Source organism: Rhodotorula toruloides (genome assembly GCF_000320785.1).
Source record: "Rhodotorula toruloides NP11 unplaced genomic scaffold Scaffold5, whole genome shotgun sequence".
Lineage (NCBI taxonomy): Eukaryota > Fungi > Basidiomycota > Microbotryomycetes > Sporidiobolales > Sporidiobolaceae > Rhodotorula > Rhodotorula toruloides.
This window is the reverse complement of record NW_015622965.1, coordinates 509,099-533,033: the sequence shown is the minus strand read 5'-3', so window position 1 is coordinate 533,033 and position 23,935 is coordinate 509,099. Positions and strand designations below refer to the sequence as shown.

Sequence of the window (23,935 nt, the reverse complement as noted above, 5' to 3'; positions counted from 1 at the left end):
CTCCGCTGTTCTCTCGCCGGTCGGCCGATGCTTGTTACACGTTCTGCCGAGCCATTCTGCTGCTGCCTTTGCGCTCTCGCATGCGCCCCTGACTCCCGCTGCCATTAGGCGCCTGCTTGCCTTTAGATGCCCGGACGGTCGTCGCGCTTGGGGCGGGCTCTGTCGCCCCTCTCCCTCCTTCTTACCACTCGCTAGATCTATCGCACCCACGCGAGCCCCGTCCCGCGCCGCCGCCATGTTGCGCCGCATCTCGTCGACGGTACCCCGCCGTCCCATCTCCGCTATCTCGCAGGCGGCCCCAACTCGCTTCGCTGCCCGTGCTCGCACACCGCGCGCCCAGCTCGCACTCAGGTCATTCGCGACCGGTCTCTCGCAGGACGCGACGCCGACGCCCGCCTCGTCCGTCTTTGCGCCCCTCGACACTTTCACGCGCAGGCATGTCGGACCTCAGGAGCACTCGATCCGCAAGATGCTCGACTACCTTGGCTACGAGAGCCTCGATGCGTTCGTCGCAGACTGCGTGCCCGAGGACATCAGGTTGCCGGAGGACGCAGTGTCGGCGGAAGGAAAGGACGGAATCCGGGCACTCAGCGAAACCGAGTTGCTGAGGCGCGCAAAGGAGCTGGGACGCAAGAACAAGGTCACGAGGAGCTTCATCGGACTTGGCTACCACCAGGCGGTTTGTTGCGCTTCCTTGCGGCGAGCGAAACGAGCGGGGACTGAGTTCGCTCGGGCATGCAGGTTCTCCCCCAGGTCATCCTCCGCAACATCCTCGAGAACCACGGCTGGTTCTCGCAGTACTCTCCCTACCAGGTTCGTCAACGAGCTGCGCTGTGACGAGAGCAGCGACATTGACGACTGTTTCCCGCTCCTCCAGGCTGAGATCTCGCAAGGTTCGCTCGCGTGGCCATACTTCCGTCCTTCTCGCGCTGATGATTGCCCACATAGGCCGCCTCGAGTCGCTTATCAACTTCCAGAGTCTCACGACCTCGCTCACCGGCCTCGACATCGCCAATGCCTCCCTCCTCGACGAGGGTACGGCCGCCGCAGAAGGCATGATCATGGCGTTCGGTCAGGCTCGCGAGAAGCGCAAGACCATCTTCGTCGACCGCAGCGTCCTGCCGCAGACTGTCGGCGTCGTCAAGACTCGCGCTGAGCCGTTCGGTATCAAGGTCGTCGTTGGAGACGTTCGCTCGCTTCTTTCCGAGGAGTCGGGCAACAAGGAGCAGCACAAGGACCTCCTCGGTGTTCTCGTGCAGGTGATTCGACTCTCCAGCCTTTCTCAAAGGTGGAAGCTGACTTTAGTTGCTGCGCAGTACCCGGAGATGCGAGGAGAAGTAACGGACTGGGAGGCGATGGCGAAGCGCACGCACGACCTCGGCGGTCTCGTCCTCTGCGCGACCGACTTCCTCGCGCTCACAATGCTCAAGCCGCCCGGTGAATGGGGCGCCGACATCGCCTTCGGCAACGCCGCTCGCTTCGGTGTGCCTCTCGGCTACGGTGGACCGCACGCCGCCTTCTTCGCCTGCACCGACAAGCTCAAGCGCAGGATGCCCGGCAGGTTGATTGGCTTGTCGAAGGACGCCGAGGGTCGCCCCGCGTACCGCCTCGCCCTCCAGACTCGCGAGCAGCACATCCGTCGCGAGAAGGCCACCTCGAACATCTGCACGGCTCAGGTGCGTCCCCATGCAGTCTATGAGCTACTTCTGTGGCTTAATGGACACGTCCGCAGGCCCTGCTCGCCAACATCTCGGCCATGTACGCCGTCTACCACGGTCCGGAGGGTCTCCGCCAGATCGCCGAGAAGGTGCACGGCCTCGCCCGCGTTGTCGCTGCTGCCGTCGAGAAGCTCGGGCACAAGGTTCTCAACCCGACCTACTTCGACAGCCTCACGATCCGCCTCGGCGGAACTGCCGCGAGCGTCCTGCACGAGGCGGCCGTCGCCAAGGATATCAACCTCCGCCGCGTCGACGACCACCACGTCGCCGTCACGTTCGACGAGAGCCACTCGCTCGAGGACGTCCTCGACCTCTTGAACGTCTTCGTCTCGATCCAGACGAGCGTCAAGAGCCGCCAAGTCCAGCCATTCACCGACGAGTCGCTCATCGCTTTCGCCCAGTCGATCGGCGTACAGGCGCCGAAGCCTATGCGCGCTACGTTGGGCCAGAAATCGAGCGGCGAGGGCATCCCGCCTATCGAGTCGCCCGCCATCCCCTCCAATCTCGCTCGCACGAGTCCGTTCCTCACCCAGTCCGTCTGGAACTCGCACCATTCGGAGACCGACCTCATCCGGTGCGTTTTAGTCGCTCGAAGCGGCGAAAACGTGACGCTGACACGGAACTTGCAGGTACATGCATCACCTCCAGTCGAAGGATCTCTCGCTCGTTCACGCTCCCATGTACGCTTCCGCCCCTCGTTCCTCGTCTCTCGTACAACCCTACTGACAGACAACTGCACGAACAGCCCGCTCGGAAGCTGCACGATGAAGCTCAACCCGACCACCGCCCTCACTCCCTTCACCTGGGACGAGTTTGCCAAGATTCACCCCTTCGCTCCCGCCGACCAGGCCCGCGGGTACAAGGAGATGCTTGACGTGCGTGAAAGGCGGTGCAGTCGAAGGGAAGCGAACTGACCATCGACAAATTCGCCTCTTCCTACACCTCCTTCCTCTCTCCTCCACAATCGCCCGCTCTCTCCTCCGCAATCGCCCGCATCCTCCGCCCTCCTGCTCCGCCTTCTCTCTTCGGCTCGCAGGAGCTCGCGCACGACCTGTCGAAGCTCACCGGCCTCCCCGGCTGCTCCCTCCAGCCCAACTCGGGTGCCCAAGGCGAGTACGCCGGTCTCTCCGTCATTCGCGCCTACCACCGCAGCCGTGGCGACGAGCATCGCACCATCTGCTTGATTCCCGCGTCAGCTCACGGCACCAACCCGGCATCGGCGATCATGGCCGGCATGCGCGTCGTTCCCGTCAAGAACCTCGCCGATGGTTCTCTCGACCTCGCCGACTTCAAGGCCAAGGTCGACCAGCACCGCGACAACCTCGCTGCATTCATGGTCACGTACCCGTCGACGTTTGGCGTCTTTGAGGACACGATTACGGAAGCGTGCCGCCTCGTTCATGAAGCAGGGGGACAAGTCTACCTAGACGGTTCGTACACTGCCTCTTCTGGGCTATAGATGTAGCTGACGATGGTCGTCGTCAACCCTGCAGGCGCGAACTTCAACGCTATGGCCGGACTGGTCGCTCCGGGTCGGTTGAACGTCCGCCAGAAGCACCAGAGCGCAGATGCGATACATCTCAACCTCCACAAGTCGTTCAGCATTCCACACGGTGGTGGCGGCCCGGGCATGGGGTGCGTACGCTTCGACAAAGCCCTCGGAAGCAATGAGCTAGTCGCGCGAGCCTCAGCGGCCGCCAGACGCCCAAGAGGCTTCCGCGAGGCTTCCGCTGACTTCTCTCCCCCCTCTCCCCTACACACAGGCCCATCTGCGTCGCCGAGCACCTCATCCCATTCCTTCCCGGCAATCCCATCGTTCCCAGCGCGAGCAAGGACGCCATCGGTCCAATCTCGGCCGCTCCCTTCGGCAGCGCCAGCATTCTCTCCATCTCCTGGGCGTACATCAAGATGCTCGGTGCCGACGGCCTCAAGCTGTCAACGAAGTTGGCGCTCCTGAACGCCAACTACGCCATGAACCGCCTCAAGGACCACTACCGCGTTCGTTTCGTCAACAAGACCGGCCGCTGCGCGCACGAGTTCCTCATCGACCTCGCCGAGTTTGACGACAAGGCAGGCTTGAAGGTCATGGACATCGCGAAGCGCCTGCAGGACTTCGGCATCCACCCGCCGACTTGCTCGTGGCCCATCTCGACGGCGATGCTCGTGAGTCACGTCGTTGTCCGCGCTAGTCTTGAGTTGTCTGTTCGCACTGCTGACGTTGCTGCGCCAATCCCAGATCGAGCCGACCGAGTCGGAGGGCCTCCGCGACATCGACCTCTTCTGCGACGCCATGATCAAGATCCGCAAGGAGATTGACGAGATCATCGAGGGCAAGCAGCCGCGCGACAACAACATCATTACGAACGCGCCGCACACTCAGCAGGTGCTGCTCGCGGAGAAGTGGGACCGGTGCGTTGTCTCCTCCTCTCCTCGACTTCCTCCTGCATTCGTCTTCGCCTCTCCCCCCTCACTTCGTTCCTCCGTCCTCAATTTCGCGCATTCTGACTCACCTGCTCTCACAGACCGTACTCGCGCGAGGAGGCAGCCTACCCGATGAAGTCGCTCCGCACTCGCAAGTTCTGGCCGACCGTCTCGAGGGTCGACGACAAGTACGGCGACCTCAACCTCTTCTGCGAATGCTCCGACGTCGAGGCGTATGCCGACATTGACGCATAAGCGACAAGCGCATCCACCGATATAGAAGCTATGCCCACGGACTCTTTCGACGACTTCCGTTCCCTCCCGTATACCCGACTCGCATCACTTGCCTGCTTACCTGGTTCCCTCGTCTCTTCGTAGTGCTGTCTCGTTCTGTCGCAGTCTTTTGTGTTGATCTCAACATCGCAGGTTCTCATGCAATCCTCAACCATTGCCTCCGTCGCTTCGCTTCTTGCGGCTGTTCCCGCTCCGATGGCTTTCCGGGACTCTCTTGGCATTCGAGGAAGCCTGCTCGCTGTTCGGGCAAGAAGAGGACGGCCTTCGCCAGCTCATCTCGCGTCGAGAGGGAGCGTCTTTGGCGGTTCGCTCCTCTCCTCCATCCTGGCATCGGCAGAAGGACTCTTCGTGCGTCGCGTCGTACATCCAAATGCACTCACAACTGCTTACACTCCTTCGCTACCTCCCGCAACGCTTATCTCACGATCCTCTCAGCTTCATCAGTTTTCGAATCCTCCCCGGCTCGACAGCTGCCACCAAGCCGCGCAGCGACACCCAAGAGCTGCCGAGGTGCACACTGAACGTCCAGGATGACAGTCAGCCATCATAGCCACTCGGGCGAGTTCTCCTGCCATGCCAAGGGGACTCTGGCGGAGGTTGTCGACGAAGCGATTCGACAAGGCTTCACGACGTTCGGTCTCTCCGAGCATGTTCCACGATACGAGCTCTCGCACTTGTACCCTGAAGAGGTAAGTATTGACGAGTCCTCCTTTCCGAGCGTTTAGCCGACAGGTCCTGCTCTCTGCTCGCAGGCGCACCTGACAACGCAAGACCTCGCCCAAACGTTCGACAAGTACCTCGTCGAAGCGCATAGGCTGAAGAAGCTGAAGGCAGACGAGCTCAGCATCCTTGTCGGGCTCGAAACGGAGTACATCGACGACCGGGGACTCGACGAACTCGAGCGCCTGATTGCTCGCAAAGGCGAGGCCATCGAGTATCTCGTCGGCAGCGTCCATCACTGCGACGAGCAGCCTATCGATTTCGACAAGGAACGCTTCGACGGCTGCCTCGCCTCGCAAACCGGTTCATCCGAGCACGACCGCCTCTCTCGCCTCTTCGCCACCTACTTTGACAACCAGCTCGAGCTCATGAAGCGGCTCGAACCTGAAGTTATCGGCCACTTCGATCTGTGCCGGCTGTATTACCCCGACACCGACTTCCTCAGCTTTCCCGAGGTATGGTCACGGATAGAGCGGAACGTCGACTTCGCCGTCGGCTATGGCGCTCTCTTCGAGGTCAATGCGTCGGCATTCAGGAAAGGATGGAGCACAGCATATCCGGGAGTCGAGGTCTTTGACGTCAGTACTGCCCTTCCGTGAAAGTCTCGTAGCAAGGCTAACGTGCTCTTTCGGGACAGCTCATTCTGCGAAAGGGCGGTCGCTTCACGCTCTCGGACGACTCGCATGGTCCTCAAGCTGTCGGACTGCACTACGACCGGGCATACGCATATCTGCGTGAACGGAATGTGCGCGAGTTGTGGCGATTAGTGCCAGCCTCGAAATGGGGTGAAGGCGCGAAGCGAGGAGCGGTGGCGGAGAAGATTGAAGGACAGCCATGGTTGGATAGCTGGCCGGATCTCTTGAAGGAAACGAGCAAGCAGCAATAGACGATCGGTAAACTCTCCCGCACTCGTTCGCCGGGAAACAACTCCGAAAGCGAGACTAGCGATATGTCCAGACTTCCTACAAGCACAACACACCCTTCCCGCTCAGCCGAACGGATTCGCCGTGACAAGCTCAGCGAGAGACGACCAAGTATGTACCTCAACCTGGCAAAACGAGTAGGTCAGCTCGCTGGACGAAAAGGAAGGCGGGAGGGCCACTCACACCGCACGTCCTCGCCTTCTGCACCTGCTCTTCGACAGACTCGCTGACAACCACGATGAAGCGGCGCCAGACAGTCGGGTAGTTCGCCCTCACGTGAACCGAGTGATTGATGATCTCGGCGAACTCCGACTCTGACAAGTTCACCCGTCAGCGAAAGACAACAACGAGAACACGAGCGAGAGAACGCACCCGACGTGACGTGCGGAAGAGGTCGGAACGTGACCGCCCTCTCGAGCAGCTCGCTCTTCTCGACCGTCGCGAAAGCCGAGTCGAGCTTGATCATCTCGCGCCCGATGACGTCGATCTGGTGGCCGGATAGACTGTCGTGGATGCGAGGCCAGCTGACCAGGCAGTCGCAGAGTTAGCAACGAGGCAGAAGGCGACTTCCTCGGGAGAACGCACTTGACCTCCTTGCGAGCCATCGCAACCGTCGCCGGATGAACTGCGACGACGCAGTGCCCGCTGACGGGATCGCGGCTGAACTGACAGAAGCGATCAAACGCAGCGCCCTGCTGGAGCGCGGCGAGAGTCGGAAGGACGTGGTAGCCTGCAACGACAAGCTTCGTCAGCGCCATTTTTGCACGCAGGAGGGCCAAATGGCGCACCATGCGTGAAGACGGGCGTAGCGGGCTCGTCACCGCCGAAGTAGAAGAACTCGACGAAGTGGCGATCGAGGTTGACGAGCTCGCAGTACAGCGCTTCGAGGGCGACGAGCGGTTCCTTGCGGTGGATGCAGACAGCCTCGACCTCCTGCATATTGCTCGGCGTCGTCGCGCACATACGCATGAGCAGATAAGCGAGCGCAAGCCCTTCACCGGAGACAGTTTCATCCCTGCCATGCGAGACGAGGACGGCGACTCCTTTCCTGCGAACGAGGGCAGGTTTCAGCATCGCTCAACGCTTGAGAGACCCGTTGTACTGACGCCTTCAGTCGCATGACGAGGTGCGGGTCGATCGGAATCGCCATGGTGCACGCAACGGTCAAGTCTTCCGTGACGAATTCTGGGCGCGACTGGAACCAGGGCGACCGGCGAAGGCGGTTCTCGAGGTTCTGCAGCTGCGTTGCGCGGTCCTTCACCTTCTTCTCTCGCGCGGCAACATCCTCGGCGGCTGCCTGCGGCTGAGCGACCTGAACCTGCGGCTTCGCTTCAACCGGCGAGGCCGCACGCGAGTCGTAGCCGTTGACCTGGGCTGCAACAGGCGCAGGCGAGCCTTGCGGGCGGCGGCGAGGGTCAGTAGCGGCCGGGACCTGCTGAGATCGCAGGTTCGGGCTGACTGAGCCGAGAGGTTGCGGAGGGGTGGCGCCATTCGGCTCGATCGGAGAAGGCTGGAGCGAGGTTTGGCGGAGGGCAGAGTGCGGTTGGGTGGCAGTTGAGTGTCGAGGAGCTGCCGAAACCTGCGCGAGCCTGACAGGATCTTCGGAGAACCGCACGCGCCCGTTCACGGCGGCGAGTTGCTCGGCGAGAGGTGGCGGAGGAGGAGGAGATTTCCTGAAAGACTTGGAAAGAAGCTTGCCGAGCGCTCCAGCCCAAGGTCCTTGAAAGACTGGATCGGCGGTCCGCGCCTGCGACGCAGCGTCGTCGATGATCGGTGCGAGCGCTGTCTTCAGCGGCTCCTGCTTGTTTGTCTGCGTCTGCTGTGGCTGTGGAGTAGGTTCGGGAGGAAGGCGCTGCGCAGAGGTAGATGCTGTGGGCGCCGGTGCGGCATCTGGAGTGGCGGCCGTCGGCGGACTCGGAGTTGGCTTTGCGGCAGTCGACGGCGGGGCGGCAGGAGCGGTACCCTCTTTCGTGGAGCTAGTGGCGGCGGTGAGAGGAGTCGGCTGCTTCGTGCGGCGGACCGTGGCAGCGTGGTCGTCAGAATCGGATCTGTGCAACAGCTCCATCAGCATCGGACGGCGGAGAGCGCAAGCTGAACGCACGACTCCGAAGCAACCACTGGCCGAGCCTTTTTAGGCTTCTTGGCAGGCGGTGGTGTAGCCTGCGCGAGGTGAGAGGCACATATCAGCAAGAGACGTTGTTGCGAAGAGGGGATAGCGACTGACCTTGGCATCCTCAACCCTGCGCTTCTTCTGACTTGACTTGGGCTTCTCCGCCGTCGTATCAGACTTTGAAGCCTTCTTCTTCTTCGGCGGTTGCTGGACGGACGCCTTGCTGGTCGAGGCAACAGGCGATGCCTCAGTCGAGGCGGACTTTGTCTTTTGATCCTTGCCCGTCGCCTTCCTCTCCCACTTGTCTGCGACGGCGTCCTCAACCCGTCCAGCCGAAGTCGATGTCGTGCCTGCAAAGGGGACGGAGTGAGCCGACGAAATCAGCGAGACTGAGGGAGGGAGCGGAAAAAGGACTTACTCGCCCGACTCTGCTTCTTCTTCGCCTTTGCCCTCCGCGCATCCAACTCCTTCATGCTGAGGCCCTGATCCGACGACTCGTCCGCACTGGCGCCGGGCAAACGTATATTCTTGTTCAGCGCGTCCTGAAGCGAAACACCTGGCGTGATGGAAGCGCGCCTAGCCTCCCGCTCTTCCTTGCGCTTGTTGTACTCCGTGACGAGGTCGAGACAGTTCTCGAGGTTCTGTACGTACACGCGTGCAGCAGGTTAACGGACTCCCAGCGTCCTCGACAGTCGAGCGAGTACGCACCTCGATGGGTTCCCAGGTCTTCTCGTCCTCGCTGTAACCCTTCCACTTGACCAAGTATCTGCCAATCGAGCGTGTCAGCTCCAGCGTTTCCAGAACTCTGGCTCAAGAGGGCAAAGAGGAGGCGACGGAGCGAAACGCACCTCATCGCCGACGTTGTCGCATCGAACCGCGACGCCCTGATCGCCTCGACCTCGTACACCTCCTCGCCCTTAGCCGCGCCATCCTCGCTCTCCGAGTCGGATGAGGGAGCGTCGTTTGCCCCACCGGCAGGCATCTCGAGTCGGCGGACAAGCTGGGGCTCAGGCGACCGTGGCATTATGGTCGGAAGCAACAGGGCTCCCAATGAAGCAGTAGGAGGTGGCAGCGCCCCACAGCAAGCAAGAGTGGGGTGCTGTTAACGCGAAAGATGAGGAGACCCTCCTCGTCCTGCAACGGCTCACTCGCTGGCCTCGTGCGCCGTGTTGCTGGTATTGCTGCGTTTCCAAGACGAGCCAACATTCACACGAACTGCTGCCCGGCTGTTCCCGAGGTCGCCTTCCTCGTCGCACAATCCTCGCCTTCTTCACGCGACTCGACCTTTCGCTGGAGGATGTACTGCTTGGGAGACTATGGGCGAGATGTATGTCGCTTCACGCTGTATGTCGGTGCGGATGGAACGGACAGCTCGGCAGCAGACGGTGTGTTGGAGGCATTCTTCCTGAGAAACGTTACCGGCAGTGAGTATGCTGGCTCACTGCACGGCAGGCTATTGTGCGACGATCCTAAGACGGTCAACAGGACCATACCAAATCTCGACGGCCTTGAAGGCAACGACCTGGAGACGTACGACACCTCGCCTCCCCGACTTTGACCTCGACTTCGGTTGCCTCGACCACAATCTCGACTGAAGGCGCTCCGCCTGCACCATGCCCGGCAATAGCGCAAGCGTACAGCGTCTCCACCCACGGCCGTACTTGAGTTGGGCATTCCCCTCCCAGTCGGGCGGCATCTGCGCTGCTCGCCCTGCCTCGCATTTCGACACGCACGCACGGATCGTGGAGGTCAGAGCTTCTCCGGCACAGCTCCTACTGCATCTGCTTCGCTCTGCGACACTTCGTCTTCTCGCTTAATCGCGAGATCAAGCAGCTTTCTCCGGAACGCTCTCGCCAGCGCGACCCCCAGGACGTCAAGAAGACGTGCATTCATTAAGACGGATCACCGTCGTCCAGAAGATCGCCAGCAGAAGAACCGAGAAAGGGCGCCGAGAGACAGGCGTCCTCGACTGAAGGGCCCTCCTGCTGACGCCAAGGGTATCGCGACTGGTTTCCCTCGCTTGCATCTTCCCCGCTGCATTCGCTTCCGCTCGGTCAACCCACGATCAAGAGGTTGCCGGTCTGGGCGGAGGAGCCTCTTGTTGTTGTCGCACCCGCTGCTAGCTCGGAGGCGCTTCCACCGAAGAACGCGCGGACGATCTGTTCGGTGGGCATCACTTCTCCGGCTTAATGGTTGTGCGGGGCTCGCAGTCCCGTCGTCGCGCCGCATCCACGATCTTGCGAACGGGCCAACTCGCTTCGCTGCACAGCGTTCGTCAAGCGAGGGGGCGCTCCCCGCGCCCTGCCATCTCCGAAGGGGGCGTCTCGCAAGCTTTTCTCAGGATGAAGGCGTCCATCGAGAACGTTCTCTGCTCAATTGATGTGCCGACCTGGAACGGTGTGCCTGGAAGGACACGCAGGATCGCCCGGAGACGCTTTTTGTCAGGTCGCGCGCCCTGGCAAAGTCCGGAGACGGTGGAGGGCCCTCGCGGTCGCTTGTGCCCCTTCTCGCTCAAGCCGTCACTCCCTCGACGCGTGTCAAAGCGAGCAAGCTCGCACGCACAAGGCCGCCGCTGTCTGTCCAGGCCTCGGTGGACTCGACCTTGCAGTTTGCAAGTGGAGCCGCTAATAGCAGAGACGGCGCTAACGAAGGGGCTTCCATCGGCCGACGTGAGTGATCCTCTCTGTTTCGCGAGACGGAGAACGCTAACCCGACGTTCCCTTGGCCTAGCTTGCCCTCGGCGTTCTCATAGCCGCCCTGCCATCTTCACACACGCTCCTTTACATTCACCTTTCCAGCGCAACGTCGCCCGCCCAGCTCGACGGCGACCGCGCATCCGCAGCTTCCTCCGCCCGACATCCACCTCGTGTCGTCTCGCCGCTCGCTTCCCTATTCTGGACGACCGCGGCGCGCCTGCATCGACTACAACACATCCTCAGCCGTCTCTCGCGGCCACCACGATGGAGGCGGAGCTGCCCCGCTCCGGCCGTGCGTCACAAAAGGACTCGCTTCTGCCGTCGGCCGCGCTCGCTGACCTTTTGTGCTTCATCGTCGCCTCCTCCGCGGCTACAGATTCGTACTTTGGCATCGTCAGCTCGGCGCAAGAGGCGCACGCCATCCTCGAGGCGAGCAAATTGGGCGTGAGTCGCCCCCGGGTTCTCCTTTGTCGCAGAGAACTGACATTGCTTTTCGGTCGTGCAGCTCCTTCCCCGAGTCACTCGCCGTCTGACGGATGACGAGTACGACCATGCCTTTGCTTCACCCCTGCATCCCTCTGCAAGCCGGCTGATTGTTCGCGCCCGCAGGCGACTCCGCTTCGTCCGGCCAGGCGCCGTGTTCGTGTGGGAAGAGGAGGAGGCAGGCATCCGACGGTGGACAGACCACATCAAATGGAGTCGTGCGTCCTCCTTCTGGTTCGCGCTGAGCGAATACTCGCTAAGGCGTCCTCCGTTCGTCGCAGCCTCGCGCGTCTCGGGCGCCTTCCTCACCTACACCGAGATTCCAGCTCGAGGCGAGGAGACGCTCGTCAAGCAATCCTTCTCTTCCGTCGATGCGAACGGCACCAAGATGCACTTGATCGCCTACACGTCCAAGTCGGCCTGTGCGAATGGGTTGCTCCCGCTCGCTGCTCGAGATCCCCTCATCCAGCATATGCTCGCCCTGCGCACGAACAGCGGAAGGGATCCTCGCGAGAAGCCCGCCGTCCCCCCACCACTACCTGTCGCCGCCCCTTCCGCACCACAAACACCTATTGTCGACGGCTTTCCCTCGCACATGCCTCCGTTCGCTCCTCATCCAGCCGTCGCGCAAGGCTACCTTCACCGTTCCCAATCGAGCCTCGTCGATATTGGCTCGGCGACCCGACCAGTAGGCGGTGCGGTGACGGAGAAGACTCGACCTTCGACGTCGACGTCTGAACCTCGACCTTCCTCTTCGTACGATTCCTGGGCGGGTCGCCCTCCCTCTCCCTCTTCACGCTCGCTCAATCAGCCCACCTCGACAAAAGACCGACGACATCCCAGCCCACTCCTCCAGCCAGCCCGCTTCGACCCTTTGCGCCCACTGCAGACCTCGCCGCGCAACTGGTCGTTCGCATACGACCCCGTTCGCGATGGCCCACCTTCGACGACGTCGTCAGTTACACAGTCGCGCTTCCCCTCGTTGTACAGCTCGCCCGCACCCTCGCCCGCCTCCGTTTTTACCGCGCCGACGACGACGACCGCCTCTCCTTTCGACCCCTTCCCTCGCCATCTCCCTCCGCTGGACGGCCTCGAACCTGCCGGTCTCCCTGCGTCAGCAGGAGACTCTCCGCCGCGCTTCTTGTCGCACGGGACCTTCCTCGACGACTTCGACGACGAGCGACGGGATCAAGGTCGCTTCTCTCCGCGGCAGAACACGCGTGCTGCAGAAGACGAGCGCGTCCTCCGCCTCTTCAGCAGTGCGCCTTAGTCGCCCAACCCGTGTGGTCGTCACGTATCATGTCCTCCATTCCGCTTCCTCCATTCGTTCATCCATTCCTCCTTCCGCCTGTCTCGTGTTGTTCGCATCGTTACATACTCTCGCATCTCGCATCGCATCCGCCTCTGGCAAGATTTACCCTTCAGTTCTTTCCGCAGATCGTTCTCCGCTCCATAACTTAGCTCACTGGGTGATATTCCTGCATTTGCCTCTTCTCCTTCTGGCACGTTCGTCTCGGCGGCAACAGAAGGCTTCCCGCCATGATACAGCAGCGCAGCAGCTTTTTGAGCGTGAGAGGCGGCGTCTGCAGCTCACGCAGAGCTCTGGCTTCGGTTGCCATGTCGCCGAGAGTTCGAAGAGCAAAGCAATTCTCGATCGGGTCGCACAGAAGCTTTCGAAGAACAAGAGCAAACGACGATCTTTTCTGACGGAACCGTCGACCGAGGAACCCGGCAACATGGCGACCGGCGTGCGTTCGCCTCCTCTCGCTGCTGGTCGTCAAGTGGGCAGATCTCGTCGAACAATGATTCAAGGTCTCATGCGGACGCTGCTGCAGCGGGCACGTTGAGCAAATACTGGCCCAGCGTCTTCGTGCCCTCGATGTAGTTCGCGAGATCGAGCTTCTCGTTCGTCGAGTGAGCACCGTCGTCGCCGCTGTACGGGACGAGTCGTCAGCGGCTAGTCTGGGGCACGGCTAGATCAGGGAGAAACATCCGTACCGACCCACTGGTGGGCGAAGAGAGGCAAGCGACTAGTCAATATCCTTCCGCTTCGATCATGAGGAGAAGTACCGCGGTTCGAGGGAAAGTAGCGGTACGCACTTGGCAGGAGCATGACGTTCTTTCCGAGCGCTTCGGCGAACGTCAGAGTGACTGCGCGAGCGAAGGGGGCCAGAGTCAGCGAGGCCACCTCCCGGCCAAAGAAAGCCACGAGACTGCGAAACGGACTAGGGATGGAGCCTATAGGCGAAAGACAGCGATAGAGCGTCAGCAAGGGAGAGAGGAGAGTTGGAGCAGAGCAAGACGATGACGGATGAGCGGACGTACCTCCTTCGCGGGTGTAGGAGGGCGTCTTGCCGTACACCTTCTCAATGGCATCCTTGGCCGCGCGGAAGTTCCAGTGGTCGACTGCGAGTGGAAAGGAGAGTCAATTCTGCTACGTGCTTCTCCGTTTGCAGCGAAGATAGCGCACTCGAAGCGACCCAAGGCTTTCCTCCCGACAGCATCTCGACTTTGAGGGTGTTCTTCGAGCCAAGTTTGGCGAACTCGGCCTGGGTGACGTGCATCAGGTTAGTGCGATCAGCCTCGGAGAAGCAGACAGCGAACGCACCTTCAAGTACTTTTGGACCAGCTCGTTCACCTCGTCCGGGTCAAGGTCGGGCACAAGGCGGATCGAGAACTTGCCTGCGTTTATGAAGGCGTCCTGTTCAGCAGGCTGAGTGCTGAGAGAAAGCCAGCGCCGCTTACCTTTGATAGCGGCAGGAATGACTGTCTTCGCTCCCTGACCAGAAAAGGCGCCCTCGACGCCGTGAATGCTCAGACCTGGCGAAGGAGCGGAATTGTCAACACGCTGCCACGGTTGGAGCCCGGAAGCTGGAGACGCACTCGGATAGCGCATCCGGCCCATGAGCACCTCCGCCTTGTCCTCGCTGATGGTCACCTTGGCACCGATCGCTTGCTCAAAGTCGCCGAGCGTAACATCAATGTCCTCGTACAGCTTGCGCTCGTCGTCCGTCAAAGGCGCGACCTGCGAAGCGCAAAGTCAGGGTTGTCGGACGAGGAAGAGCCTCGCAGCGGCTTAGCGCACCTTCTCGTTGATGCCGGGCACGAGAATCTTGCCCTGCGGCGTGACGAGCTTGGAGAAGAGGGCGAAGAGATCGGTCATGGGCTCTGCCAAGCGAACGAGGTGAGCTGCTGGGTGAGCGAAAGTAGTCCGAGGCGTTGCGCACCGTGGACGACGTTGCCGAAAACGCCGCTGTGCAGGTCCGCCGCGGGACCCGAGATCGAGACTGAGAAGTACGAGAGGCCGCGCAGCCCGTAGGTAAGGCAAGGCGTGGTGGTTCCCTGCGAAACTAAAAGTCAGCTGTTTCAGCGAGTCGGGACTAGCGAACCGACTGACCAACCAGTAGTTGTCCGAAATGCACACTGCATCGACGTCCGCAAACTCGCCTTTGGCCTCCTTGATGACGAGTTCCTCGAGACCCTCGCTTCCGCTCTCCTCCATTCCTTCAAAGCAGAAGCGGAGGTTGACGGGGATCTCGGTCTTCGTCTCCTGGAAGGCTTGGATGGCGTTGATCCAGCCCATGATCGGGCCCTTGTCGTCAGTCGAACCACGGCCGTAGAGACGCCGCGTCTCCTTGTCGTGCGTGAACTGGAACGGCTCGTGCTTCCAGCCGTCGGAAAGAGACGCTGGTTGGACATCGTAATGCCCGTAGACGAGCACCGTCTTCTTCTTGGGATCCTTCCCGAGCGATCCCACAAGCGCCGGCGGCAAATCGAGCTCCTGGCCGTCGAGAACCTGCTTGCCGAGCGGGACGGAGCGGATCCTGGCAGCGCGGTTGGTTAGCACGCATCTCAACGGTCATTCGAGCGCTTGTACATACTCGGCGCCGAGCTTCTCGAGCTCAGCCCTGAGCCATTCTCCCATGCGAACGACGTGAGGGCTAGCGGAGGGGAAAAGAGGACGCGACGGGAACGAATGGATCGGTCAGTCGTCAGTATGTCGGCTAGAGTCCTAAGGCGAAGCTCACGCACCGGTAGGAAGCGTCGCCGCTGACAGAGGGGATCTCCACCGCCTCTTTGAGACGGGCAATGAGCTCGTCCTGGTGCTCGTCGATCCACTTGGCGAAAGGTGCGCTGTGAGCAAGGAGAGTTCTGTGAGTCTGCCTCCCGTCTCTCAGCCCCCGAACAAGCGGACGCACTCGAGCATTGTGTTCGGTTGATGAGGATGGAGGGTGGGGAAGGGCGAGCGACGGCGCGAGCAAGCGAGCACGCGATGGGTGCTTGTGTAGTCTGTGCGGGCGTATGCAGCAGCCGAGCAGATCAAAGGATCTCAGCGAGCAGCGTACGAAGCAGAGGACAAGGTCAATTCGCTTCTCGCTTCCGACGGCTGCGCGACAAGCCAGAACGAACGACAGCAGCGCTGATATTGGCAAACGTGTAATACGACAACATGTTGCATGCGAGATCTGCAAAGAATATCCGATCCCTCCTCGTCTTCTTCAAGACGACGACCCCGACTGGAACGACTCGATGTACTCCTTCGCCCGCTCGCCGAGGTCCATCAGACGCTTCAGCGATGGCGAGCCGCCAATGCGCTTGCCGACCTGGACGACCGTGTCGATCGGGAGCGCGAAAAAGCGGCGGACGACTTCCTCGTCCTGCGTGTCGCCGAGCCGGTCGAGCGATGCCGAAGCCTCCTGTGTCCCGCCTTCATCACCATCTGCACGAGGGGGCGGAGGAGTAGGCGATGCTGCCGATCGTTCGGGTGTCAGCCGTGAGCGCAGAGGCAGGCTCGAGGTCGCGACGCACCGGATGCCTTGCCTCGCTTGCCCTTCGTGCGAGAGCCCGAGGCCGCCTTTCGCTTCTTGACCGGAATCTCGACCTCAACGTCGCGCGGATGGGCGCGCTTCTTGCTCGGACCGGCTGCTGTTCGCGACGGTCCAGGTTGCGCAGGCGAAGCGGAGGCTGAGCTGGCTGTCTCGCCGACGAGTTCTGCAGATGCGCTCGTCAGCGTGCGCCCGCGAATGAGGTTGATCGCATGGACTCACCGGGGCGCTCAATCCGTCCGTTCGGCTCCCCCAAACTTTCCGACGCGGTCGTGCTCGCTTCCAACCCGTGCTCGGCCATCGCAGCGTCGCTGAGCAGCGCTGCAATAGACTCGCGAGTCCGCATGGCGTCAACAGCCTTCGGCGTCTCCTCGACGACCTGCGTTTCCGCAACTGCATCGTCCTTGAAGGCGGCTTGGTCTGTCGCTTCTTGGTCTGCATAGAGCGACGGCGATGGTCCGCCTCCTTCGCGAGGGGGAGACGCTGTGAAAGTCGAGCCCGTCGCAGTGTCATTCGAGACGCCGCCAGCGCCGAAGCGAGACTGATTCGCCTCGTAGCCTGCCGAGCGATGTCCGGAGGGCGTCGTAAGGGTCGCCGGTCGTGGCGCTGCCACGCAGAAGGTCAGCACGCACTTGACTCGTGAAGTTGGTCCAACTCACCTTGTCGGGTGGTAGAAGCCGTAGGCTGCGCAGCGGCAGGCATCTCGGCGGCCGCAGCTGGACGCATCGAGCCGAGCGAGGATGCCTGCGTGTCCGCGAGTCCGGGGACGTCGAAGCTAGTCGAGATGCGCCTCATAATGTGCAGCGAATCGACCATGTCGGCCGGGATCTCGAGATGACCTGTCGCCCGCCCGAACGTCGCCCTCCAAAATTCGTAGAACGACGTGAGAGGCTGAATAATGATGTGTGTCGGTTCGAGAGCAGCCATCGACGCCTCAAGACCGGCTTGGCTCTCGGGGTCGTTGACAGCCAGGTTGTAGGCGCGTTCAAGGGAGGGCGTGAGGAGAGGAGCGAAATGGCGCAGGTGCTCCGAAGTCGGCTGTACGAGCGGCGCGAGGTGCCGTAGGATGTGCTTGTAAAGGGTCGGGAACTGTGAGGGCCAAGGGTAAGTGGGGGTTGACGCTCGACTCAAGAGACTGGACACACGGTCTGGTCGGAAGCCGCTTGGAGAACTCGGTTGATCAACTCGATATTGTCTTCTGTTGCTGACTCGGTTCCGAGAACGACGTCGACCGAGTGTGTCGCTAGCGCGAGGACGTCGTTCTGCGCGTCGACGTGCAAGCCGTGACTGGCCTGGACGAGGAGAGCGCAGAGGCGCAGATTGGCGCCGGCATCTGTCGGGCTGCTCAACAGCATCGACAGGTGCGAGCAAAGGGCGTCGCGAGGCTTTTGCCAGAGCGCGACGTTGACGACCCGCGCAAGTTCGAACCAGACGCCGTCGCTGATTGCCGATTCCGTTCTGCGGTGACGAAGTTAGCGAAAGCTTGACGTGAAGTGAGACTCAACTCACGCGAGGTGGTACCGAAGCAGCGAGATGACCGAGTCGAGCTGGTGAACAGTCAGGTCCGCACGATCGCCGGCGAAGAGAACCTTCGTCCATGCGCGAGCTGAAGGACGGCAGACGTCAGCAAGGCTCGAAGACGCCGAAACGGCGGGAAGCGCACCGAGTGCAGCTGCGGGTGGCTGAGGCTTTTCGTGAAGACCGAGCCAGGCTTTCGTCACGGCTTCGACGACGTCGCGGTCCGCCGATGCGACCTTTGCGACCGCCTCGACGAGAGGCGCTTCGGAGCGGGCGACTGTCGCCGCCCAGAACTCGCCAGCGATGGTCGGTCGGCTGCGCGTAAGCTGGACAAGCCAGTTGAGGGCCGTTCGCAAACGCTTCGGGCTGTCGAGGAGATTCCGGATGAGGCTTTGCCATGCGAGCGTCATGTTGTCCTGAGGGACAGGGAGTTCTTGTCAGTTGGAGAGTAGCGAGACCTTCGTACGAGGGCGCACCTGCACGAGCGGCGGGATCTCGTTTGCGGCTGGCAGGCACTGTTCGAAGAGCTTGAGAATGCGCTCGACGTTCGACGCGACCCACTGGGCTCCCCAGCCGGGGATCTGCGACGGCTGGACGGCGCGATGCATGCCGACCGCAAGCAGGTGCTCCATAGGAGGGCTGTCGGGCGAGACCTCGCTGATCGGCAAGTCGAGGAAGATAGGGTTGACTAGTGTCTCGAGGACAGCATGGCGGTCGGTAGGTGTTCGCGGTCGAACGATATTGGCGAGGATGGACCAGGCAAGCGAGTTGACCTCGGCCGACACGGTCGACTGCGCCATCGGCGCAAGATGCGGCTCCAACAAGTGCGAGAAGGTGTAGCTGTGGTGGTCGAAGCGCGCGGCGGAAAGAGGACTGTCGACAGGCGCGTCTTCATCTCGGTGCGACGATGTTCCGTGGCGAGCGTGGACGGTGAGGCCGTACACAACGCTCGCAAAGGCGAGGGCGAGCGCCTTGGCGTGCAACTTGGCCTTCTGCCGCTTCGCAGGGTCGGACGCGGCTTGCGCACTCTGCGACCAGCGCGCGGCTCGCGCGGTGAACAGGTTGACGATGATGCCGAAGGGTCGTTGGTCGGCGCGGAAGATCCATGACGCGCTGGTCTTGCCGCTCGCAGTCTTCGTAAAGGCGTAGATGAGGTTCGACCATGCGAGCGCAGACAAAGTGAGCACGGGCGCGCAGGTCGAGCTCGTCAACGTGTTGTATGGGCGGATCCAGGGTCCGACTCCTCCCTTTTCGAACTTGCGGAAGCTGCTCTGCAGTAGTGCAGGCATGAGCGCGAGCTTCGCAACCTTTGACAGGTCGTGCGAGTCTCGGACTGCTGCGACTGCTCATCGTCGGGATCAGCAACGCTCCGACAGCATGCGACGAGTTGCTGTGACTCACCTTGCTCAGGCGAGGCGTTCTCGCTCACCGCCGGCGGTGTTGTGATCTGCTCGAGCAGGATGTCGCGGAACGTGACTTTGGACTCCTCATCGGTCGGAAGAGCCGGAAGGTCTGACGGCGACTCGTTGAGAATCTCCTGCGATGGGGAGGGTAGGGTCAGTAACGACGTGGGCGACGGTGATTTTGCGAGATACGCACGAGGAAGTCGGCGCCAAAGTTCGAGGCGAGCTTCTCACGAACCACCCCGCGCTGGCCCTCCCATTCACCGGCATCGCGACCCTCCTCCAGCGGCATCGTGAAAGCCCGCACGGCCCTGCCGAGCACCTGCATCGTCTTCTCGCGCGTGCTCAAGCCCTTCCTCGACACCTCCCACAGTCCCATTGTCGCAGGACGAAGCCAGATTCCGCGTGCATCGTCGGCGAGAAGGTCGGGAGCGTTTGTGTGCAGGAGTTTCGCGAGAGCGTCGAGCGACTCGCAGAAGGCGAAGCGGAACCGGTCGATCTTGGTTCCCATCGATAGCGTCGCCCGGAGTGCAGGGAGTATGACCGGAACGATAAGCGGCTGAATGCGCTGAGGCGATAATTGTTGTGACTGGATGAGGAAGGGGATGAAGGGGAAGAGGTCTCGCTGGACCATGCCGAGGATGTCGGGCGCGAGGGGAATCGACGAGACGAGGGAAACGAGCGACACGAGCGACTCGGCTGCGGGAGGGACGGGCGTCAGCTGCGGCGCCCTGGAAGGGAAGCGGGTGCTCACCTTCGAAGGCTTCAATGAGCCGTTCATCCCTAACGATCACAGCGGCGCACTTGATCGCCGCCTGAGCAACCGCCACCTCGTCCCTCATGCGCCGCATCTGACTCTCCGTGAGGCTCGTCCGCATTGCGCCGTTGCTGCTCGACTCGCTCGACGGGGCAGGCTGTCCAGCCGGACTCGAGATGAGGTCGTCGGAAGCCGGCGGGAACGGACTCGACAGGCCGCCGTCGTTGTTCTGCGAGATAGGCTGCTCCTTAACCCAAGCCGGAAACGTTTTGATGTTTCCGATGTCGCGAGTAAGTGCGCCGAGAAGGGTTGAAGCATGGGTGCGGAGCGGAGTGAGGGTGACGGCGGCGTCGAAAGTCGCGGGAAGCTGGAAGAGGGCGTTCTTGAGCGCCACGTAGGCGTCCTCGACGTCGTTGAGAAGGGTCGGCGGAGACGGGAAGACTGGTACGCCGGGTGCGCCTTCGACCTCGACAAGTGGAGGAACGTCGGGATGAGGGCGAGGCGGGAGAGCGGGTGCTGCGCCCTCGTAGGCGGAGTCGAATGCTTCGGTCGGGCGCAAAGACGAGCGCAGCGTAAGGAGAGGCGTCATGAGGAGAACCGGATCGTCGGCAGCAACAGCATACGCGAAGCGCTTCGTGCCGATGCTGTCGAGCGCTGGCGAAGGCGTCTGTGACGGTGCTCCGGGGCCGCCATTCCCGTTACCTGACGGCAGAGGGCGCTTTCGGCGACGCTGGTCATCGTCGCCATTCCCGCCTCCGTTGCCGCCATCACCGCTCGTCTTGCCGGACCTCGTCACCCTGCCCCGACTCTTCGACCCGGCGGCTGTCGAGCTGGCCGCAGCCGATGTCGACGAGGATGCCGCAGCCCGCTCCTTCCCCTTCCCGCCAGCACCTTCGCCAGCATCGACAGCCTCCCTCTTCCGCTTCTTCGATTCCGACAACTGCTTCCTCCGCTCCCGCACCTCTTCCGCCTTTTCCTTCGCCCTCTTCTCGCTCTCCCAGCCGACGACGTGGCGCCTTCCTCGACCGTTCTTGCGCTGGCCTTCCCGTTCGTCCTTTGCGAGCAAAGCGGGAAGAGGCTGCGGGAAAGGCTTGAGGATCGGCTTGAGCGGGAGGATAGGCCGGTCGATGGAAGGCTTCGAGGACGTGGGAGGGCGAAGTCGCTGAGAAGGCGAACGGAGCGGAGAGGAAGAGGACGGCGTGTCTGAGGAAAGCGAGGGCGAGGGATTGAGGGCAGCGGCCGAAGTCGTCGGGAGTAGAAGGGACGAGACGACCTCGCTCTCCGTCTCGCTGTCCGTGCCGTCCGCATCGGCGTCGTCTTGCGCGTCCTGCGGCTGCTCGACGATGACGAGGCCAGGCAGCCTGAAGGGCAAGACTGCATCGCCTGCGTTCGGCACAGCCCGCTTCGACTTGACTTCGACAGCGAGTTGCGGCGGACGCGGTGGCGATCTCAGCATCTGCACCGAGCGGTTGGCGACGGGTCGCGCTGGAGGATGAAGCAAGGTGGCGAGGCGAGCGGGCGACGAGGAAAGCGCAGGGTCAGACGACTCTCCGCCCGCCGCAACGTCCGAGCCGCTCGACGCCGCATCTTCGTCCGCCGCCAAACGTCCAGCCGTCCGCCTCGCCTCAAAGAGCGGGTTGTCCGAGTAGACGTTCCGCATCAGCCGAGGCCGCTTCCTCTCCCTCCCGAACGGACCGCCCATTCCCGCATTCTCCTCGTCTCCCGCCGTGCCTCGTCCCGCACCAAGCGGCGAAGAGTACCTCCCCTTGTGCTTCGGCGAAGACTGCAGCGACGCGAGCGGGGTGGGCGAGAACGTCACGCGTCGCTTCAGTTTCGGAGGACGGGTGGTGAGAGCCGTCTCGAACGACGAGGTGGATGAGGAGGAGGAGGGCAGTGCGAAGCGCGGTGATGGGAGGAGGACGCTCGTCTTTGCGCTGCAGTCGCCGATGGGCAAGGCGAGAGAGCGGGGCGAGGAGGACGCGAAGGGAGGGACGGGTGCTGTCGAGGCGAAGGACGTCGTGGGGATGAATGGCGCGACCTTGCTCGTGTTCAGGATGCCCGCTGCTCCGCTAGACCGCGCTCGCTGTGGCCGAAACGCGATGTCGAGCTGTTCAAGCATCGCGACCGTGTTGTGGGGCGGAGGCGAGGGAACAGGCGGACGGGCGCGGCTGGCGGGCGACGGAGAGGTTGTCGAGCCTTGTAGCAACGCTCTCCAACGGTGCAAGAAGCAAGCGAGATTCGGAAGCGAGTGTGAGAGAGTCGAAGAGGATGTGCTCGACGGGCGCGTCTCGACGGGAGCAATCTCGCAAACAGGGGGTCACTCCGACGAGTACTCCTTGCTCTTTGCAAGTGCACAGTGCCTACTTGCCGCCATTCTGAGGGCCACGGTGGTTGATGATGGCCGACGCTTGGGCTGCGAGCGAGAGGAGCGGCAGGTCAGTCCCGGTTACTTGTCAAGCCAGACTTGCGGGTATGTCGATGCTGGCGAGACGCTGAGATGCTAAGGTGTGGGACGGAAGGAGGGACAGGCGAAGCGGCGGCAGAAGGAGGGAAAGAAGGGAGCGAGTGGACGAACCGCTCGGGAAGACGAGAACGTCGGCAATGTTGACGTGTTCTGCGCCCGCAACGCCGTATCAGCACACCCTCTATGATTCTGAAGATCCGGCAGGAGCGCACCTGGCCGGCTCGCAGCCCAGACAATTTCCTCCGCGATGTCGTTCGCGCTGAGCGGAGTGATCCCCTCGTACACCTTCTTAGCTGCGTCCTCGTCGCCTCGGAAGCGGGTGATGGAGAAGTTGGTCTGCGGCGTGAAGAGGTCGCTCGGTCAGATGGCGTTCGCGTAGCTCAAAAGAAGGAGGGATGCGCACCTCGACCATTCCCGGAGCGATACAGGTAACCCTGATGTTCCAGCCTACGAGCTCTCGCAGAAGCGAGCCGTTGAAAGCGTGCACGGCGTGCTCTGCGTGTCGAAACGTACGGGTTGAGCCCTCATCGCCTTTCCTCCAAGAGATGCAGGCTGAGAAAGCGTTCTAACGCACTCGTCGCGCAGTAGATGGACCCGCCCGCGTACGGCTCGATCCCTGCGATAGATCCCAGGTTGATGACGCTATGTAAGGGGGAGGAGCAGGCAAGAAAGGTGATTTGCGAAGGTCAAGCCGAGTGAGCGTAGGGGCGCCGTACTGGCCACGGTTCCGCTTTTTGAACTCTGTGACGGATAGTGACGGTCAGCTGTAGCTCATGAAGATGGGGAGAGGAGGCGGTCGAGTCGAAGGAGGCTCGGCGAGAGGGACGAGGAAGCGCAACGCACCCTTGACGAAGATCTGGGTGAGCGAGATGAGGCCGACGACATTCGTGTTAATCATCGTGTCGATCTCGTCCTCGTCAATGTCTCCGACCTGCTCTCGACCGTAGACGAGACCGGCCTGCGGGAGAGGCAGAGTCAAGACGCTGTCGCGGGTCGAACAGTGGCCAAAGGGGTGACCTACGTTGTTCACCAGCACGTCGACCTCACGCAGCTCCTCCGGAATCCTGTCCAGCAAGCCCTTGATCTGCTTGCGGTCCTGCATGTCGAGCGTGAGGGTAACGACCTTGCCGCCCTTGCCCGTCGCGCCCTCCTTGTTCGCCTGCTCCGCTGCACGCTTGACCTCGTCGAGCTGGGCTTGGCGGCGGGCTGTAAGGATGAGGGATGCGCCGGCTCGGGCGAAGAGGATGGCCTGTGAGGTATGGGGTCGAGCGGCAGTGAGTACACCGCAATTGGACGAGCGAGGTAGGGGTACGCACCGTCGCAGCGCCAATTCCTCCAGAGGCGCCCGTCTGTCGTCGCAAGCCAGCAGCAGGGATGTCAGCACGCCATGCGTGTGAGCCGACGGAGGTGGGGAGTCGAAGGAGGGCAAGAGAAGCGAGCGCACGACGAGGACAGTCTTGCCTGCGAGACGCTGTGCCGAGAAGACGCCTGCCATCCTGAACGAGGGAGAAGAGCGAATGCGAGAGTGAGAGAGCGTCGACGAGGACTTCGTAGTCAGTTCTAATCAACTGAATACAAGCAGTTTGTAATCGCGACTTTCTC

The 23,935-nt window shown here is 62.0% G+C and overlaps 7 protein-coding genes across 7 annotated transcripts; 3 read left to right on the top strand and 4 right to left on the bottom strand.

Moving 5' to 3' along the window:
• Window positions 1-235: 235 nt before the first annotated feature.
• Window positions 236-4,394, top strand: RHTO_06925 (glycine dehydrogenase; the record flags this gene model as incomplete). Its single annotated transcript, XM_016420584.1, has 13 exons — window positions 236-679; window positions 742-813; window positions 878-893; window positions 949-1,259; window positions 1,317-1,676; window positions 1,733-2,292; window positions 2,348-2,398; window positions 2,464-2,593; window positions 2,755-3,148; window positions 3,212-3,353; window positions 3,482-3,881; window positions 3,955-4,127; window positions 4,241-4,394. The coding sequence occupies 13 exons, from the start codon at window positions 236-238 to the stop codon at window positions 4,392-4,394; spliced, it is 3,207 nt and encodes a 1,068-aa protein (XP_016274985.1).
• Window positions 4,395-4,963: 569 nt separating this feature from the next.
• RHTO_06924 (histidinol-phosphatase) lies at window positions 4,964-6,039 on the top strand (the record flags this gene model as incomplete). Its single annotated transcript, XM_016420583.1, has 3 exons — window positions 4,964-5,122; window positions 5,186-5,731; window positions 5,791-6,039. 3 exons carry the CDS (start codon window positions 4,964-4,966, stop codon window positions 6,037-6,039), a joined length of 954 nt encoding a protein of 317 aa, XP_016274984.1.
• A 102-nt stretch (window positions 6,040-6,141) lies between these two features.
• RHTO_06923 (Chromo domain containing protein) lies at window positions 6,142-9,210 on the bottom strand (the record flags this gene model as incomplete). The annotated part of the gene is made up of 11 exons (XM_016420582.1): window positions 6,142-6,201; window positions 6,260-6,390; window positions 6,449-6,600; window positions 6,662-6,806; window positions 6,865-7,124; window positions 7,183-8,124; window positions 8,178-8,236; window positions 8,301-8,536; window positions 8,605-8,827; window positions 8,895-8,952; window positions 9,035-9,210. 11 exons carry the CDS (start codon window positions 9,208-9,210, stop codon window positions 6,142-6,144), a joined length of 2,442 nt encoding a protein of 813 aa, XP_016274983.1.
• A 1,936-nt stretch (window positions 9,211-11,146) lies between these two features.
• Window positions 11,147-12,635, top strand: RHTO_06922 (cAMP-independent regulatory protein pac2; the record flags this gene model as incomplete). The annotated part of the gene is made up of 5 exons (XM_016420581.1): window positions 11,147-11,174; window positions 11,259-11,326; window positions 11,388-11,425; window positions 11,492-11,583; window positions 11,647-12,635. 5 exons carry the CDS (start codon window positions 11,147-11,149, stop codon window positions 12,633-12,635), a joined length of 1,215 nt encoding a protein of 404 aa, XP_016274982.1.
• Window positions 12,636-13,180: 545 nt separating this feature from the next.
• On the bottom strand, window positions 13,181-15,572 carry RHTO_06921 (glutamate carboxypeptidase; the record flags this gene model as incomplete). The annotated part of the gene is made up of 15 exons (XM_016420580.1): window positions 13,181-13,298; window positions 13,364-13,370; window positions 13,436-13,516; window positions 13,592-13,603; window positions 13,691-13,771; window positions 13,836-13,914; window positions 13,974-14,047; window positions 14,111-14,185; window positions 14,249-14,390; window positions 14,451-14,533; window positions 14,593-14,707; window positions 14,763-15,189; window positions 15,247-15,306; window positions 15,398-15,499; window positions 15,565-15,572. The coding sequence occupies 15 exons, from the start codon at window positions 15,570-15,572 to the stop codon at window positions 13,181-13,183; spliced, it is 1,464 nt and encodes a 487-aa protein (XP_016274981.1).
• Window positions 15,573-15,864: 292 nt separating this feature from the next.
• Window positions 15,865-21,988, bottom strand: RHTO_06920 (uncharacterized protein; the record flags this gene model as incomplete). The annotated part of the gene is made up of 11 exons (XM_016420579.1): window positions 15,865-16,115; window positions 16,175-16,357; window positions 16,414-16,797; window positions 16,851-17,280; window positions 17,337-17,649; window positions 17,701-17,797; window positions 17,855-18,125; window positions 18,186-19,051; window positions 19,111-19,246; window positions 19,309-19,811; window positions 19,867-21,988. 11 exons carry the CDS (start codon window positions 21,986-21,988, stop codon window positions 15,865-15,867), a joined length of 5,556 nt encoding a protein of 1,851 aa, XP_016274980.1.
• A 241-nt stretch (window positions 21,989-22,229) lies between these two features.
• Window positions 22,230-23,828, bottom strand: RHTO_06919 (short-chain dehydrogenase/reductase SDR family protein; the record flags this gene model as incomplete). Its single annotated transcript, XM_016420578.1, has 10 exons — window positions 22,230-22,282; window positions 22,445-22,483; window positions 22,546-22,669; window positions 22,737-22,828; window positions 22,908-22,975; window positions 23,050-23,074; window positions 23,177-23,291; window positions 23,355-23,582; window positions 23,650-23,682; window positions 23,778-23,828. 10 exons carry the CDS (start codon window positions 23,826-23,828, stop codon window positions 22,230-22,232), a joined length of 828 nt encoding a protein of 275 aa, XP_016274979.1.
• Window positions 23,829-23,935: the final 107 nt, after the last annotated feature.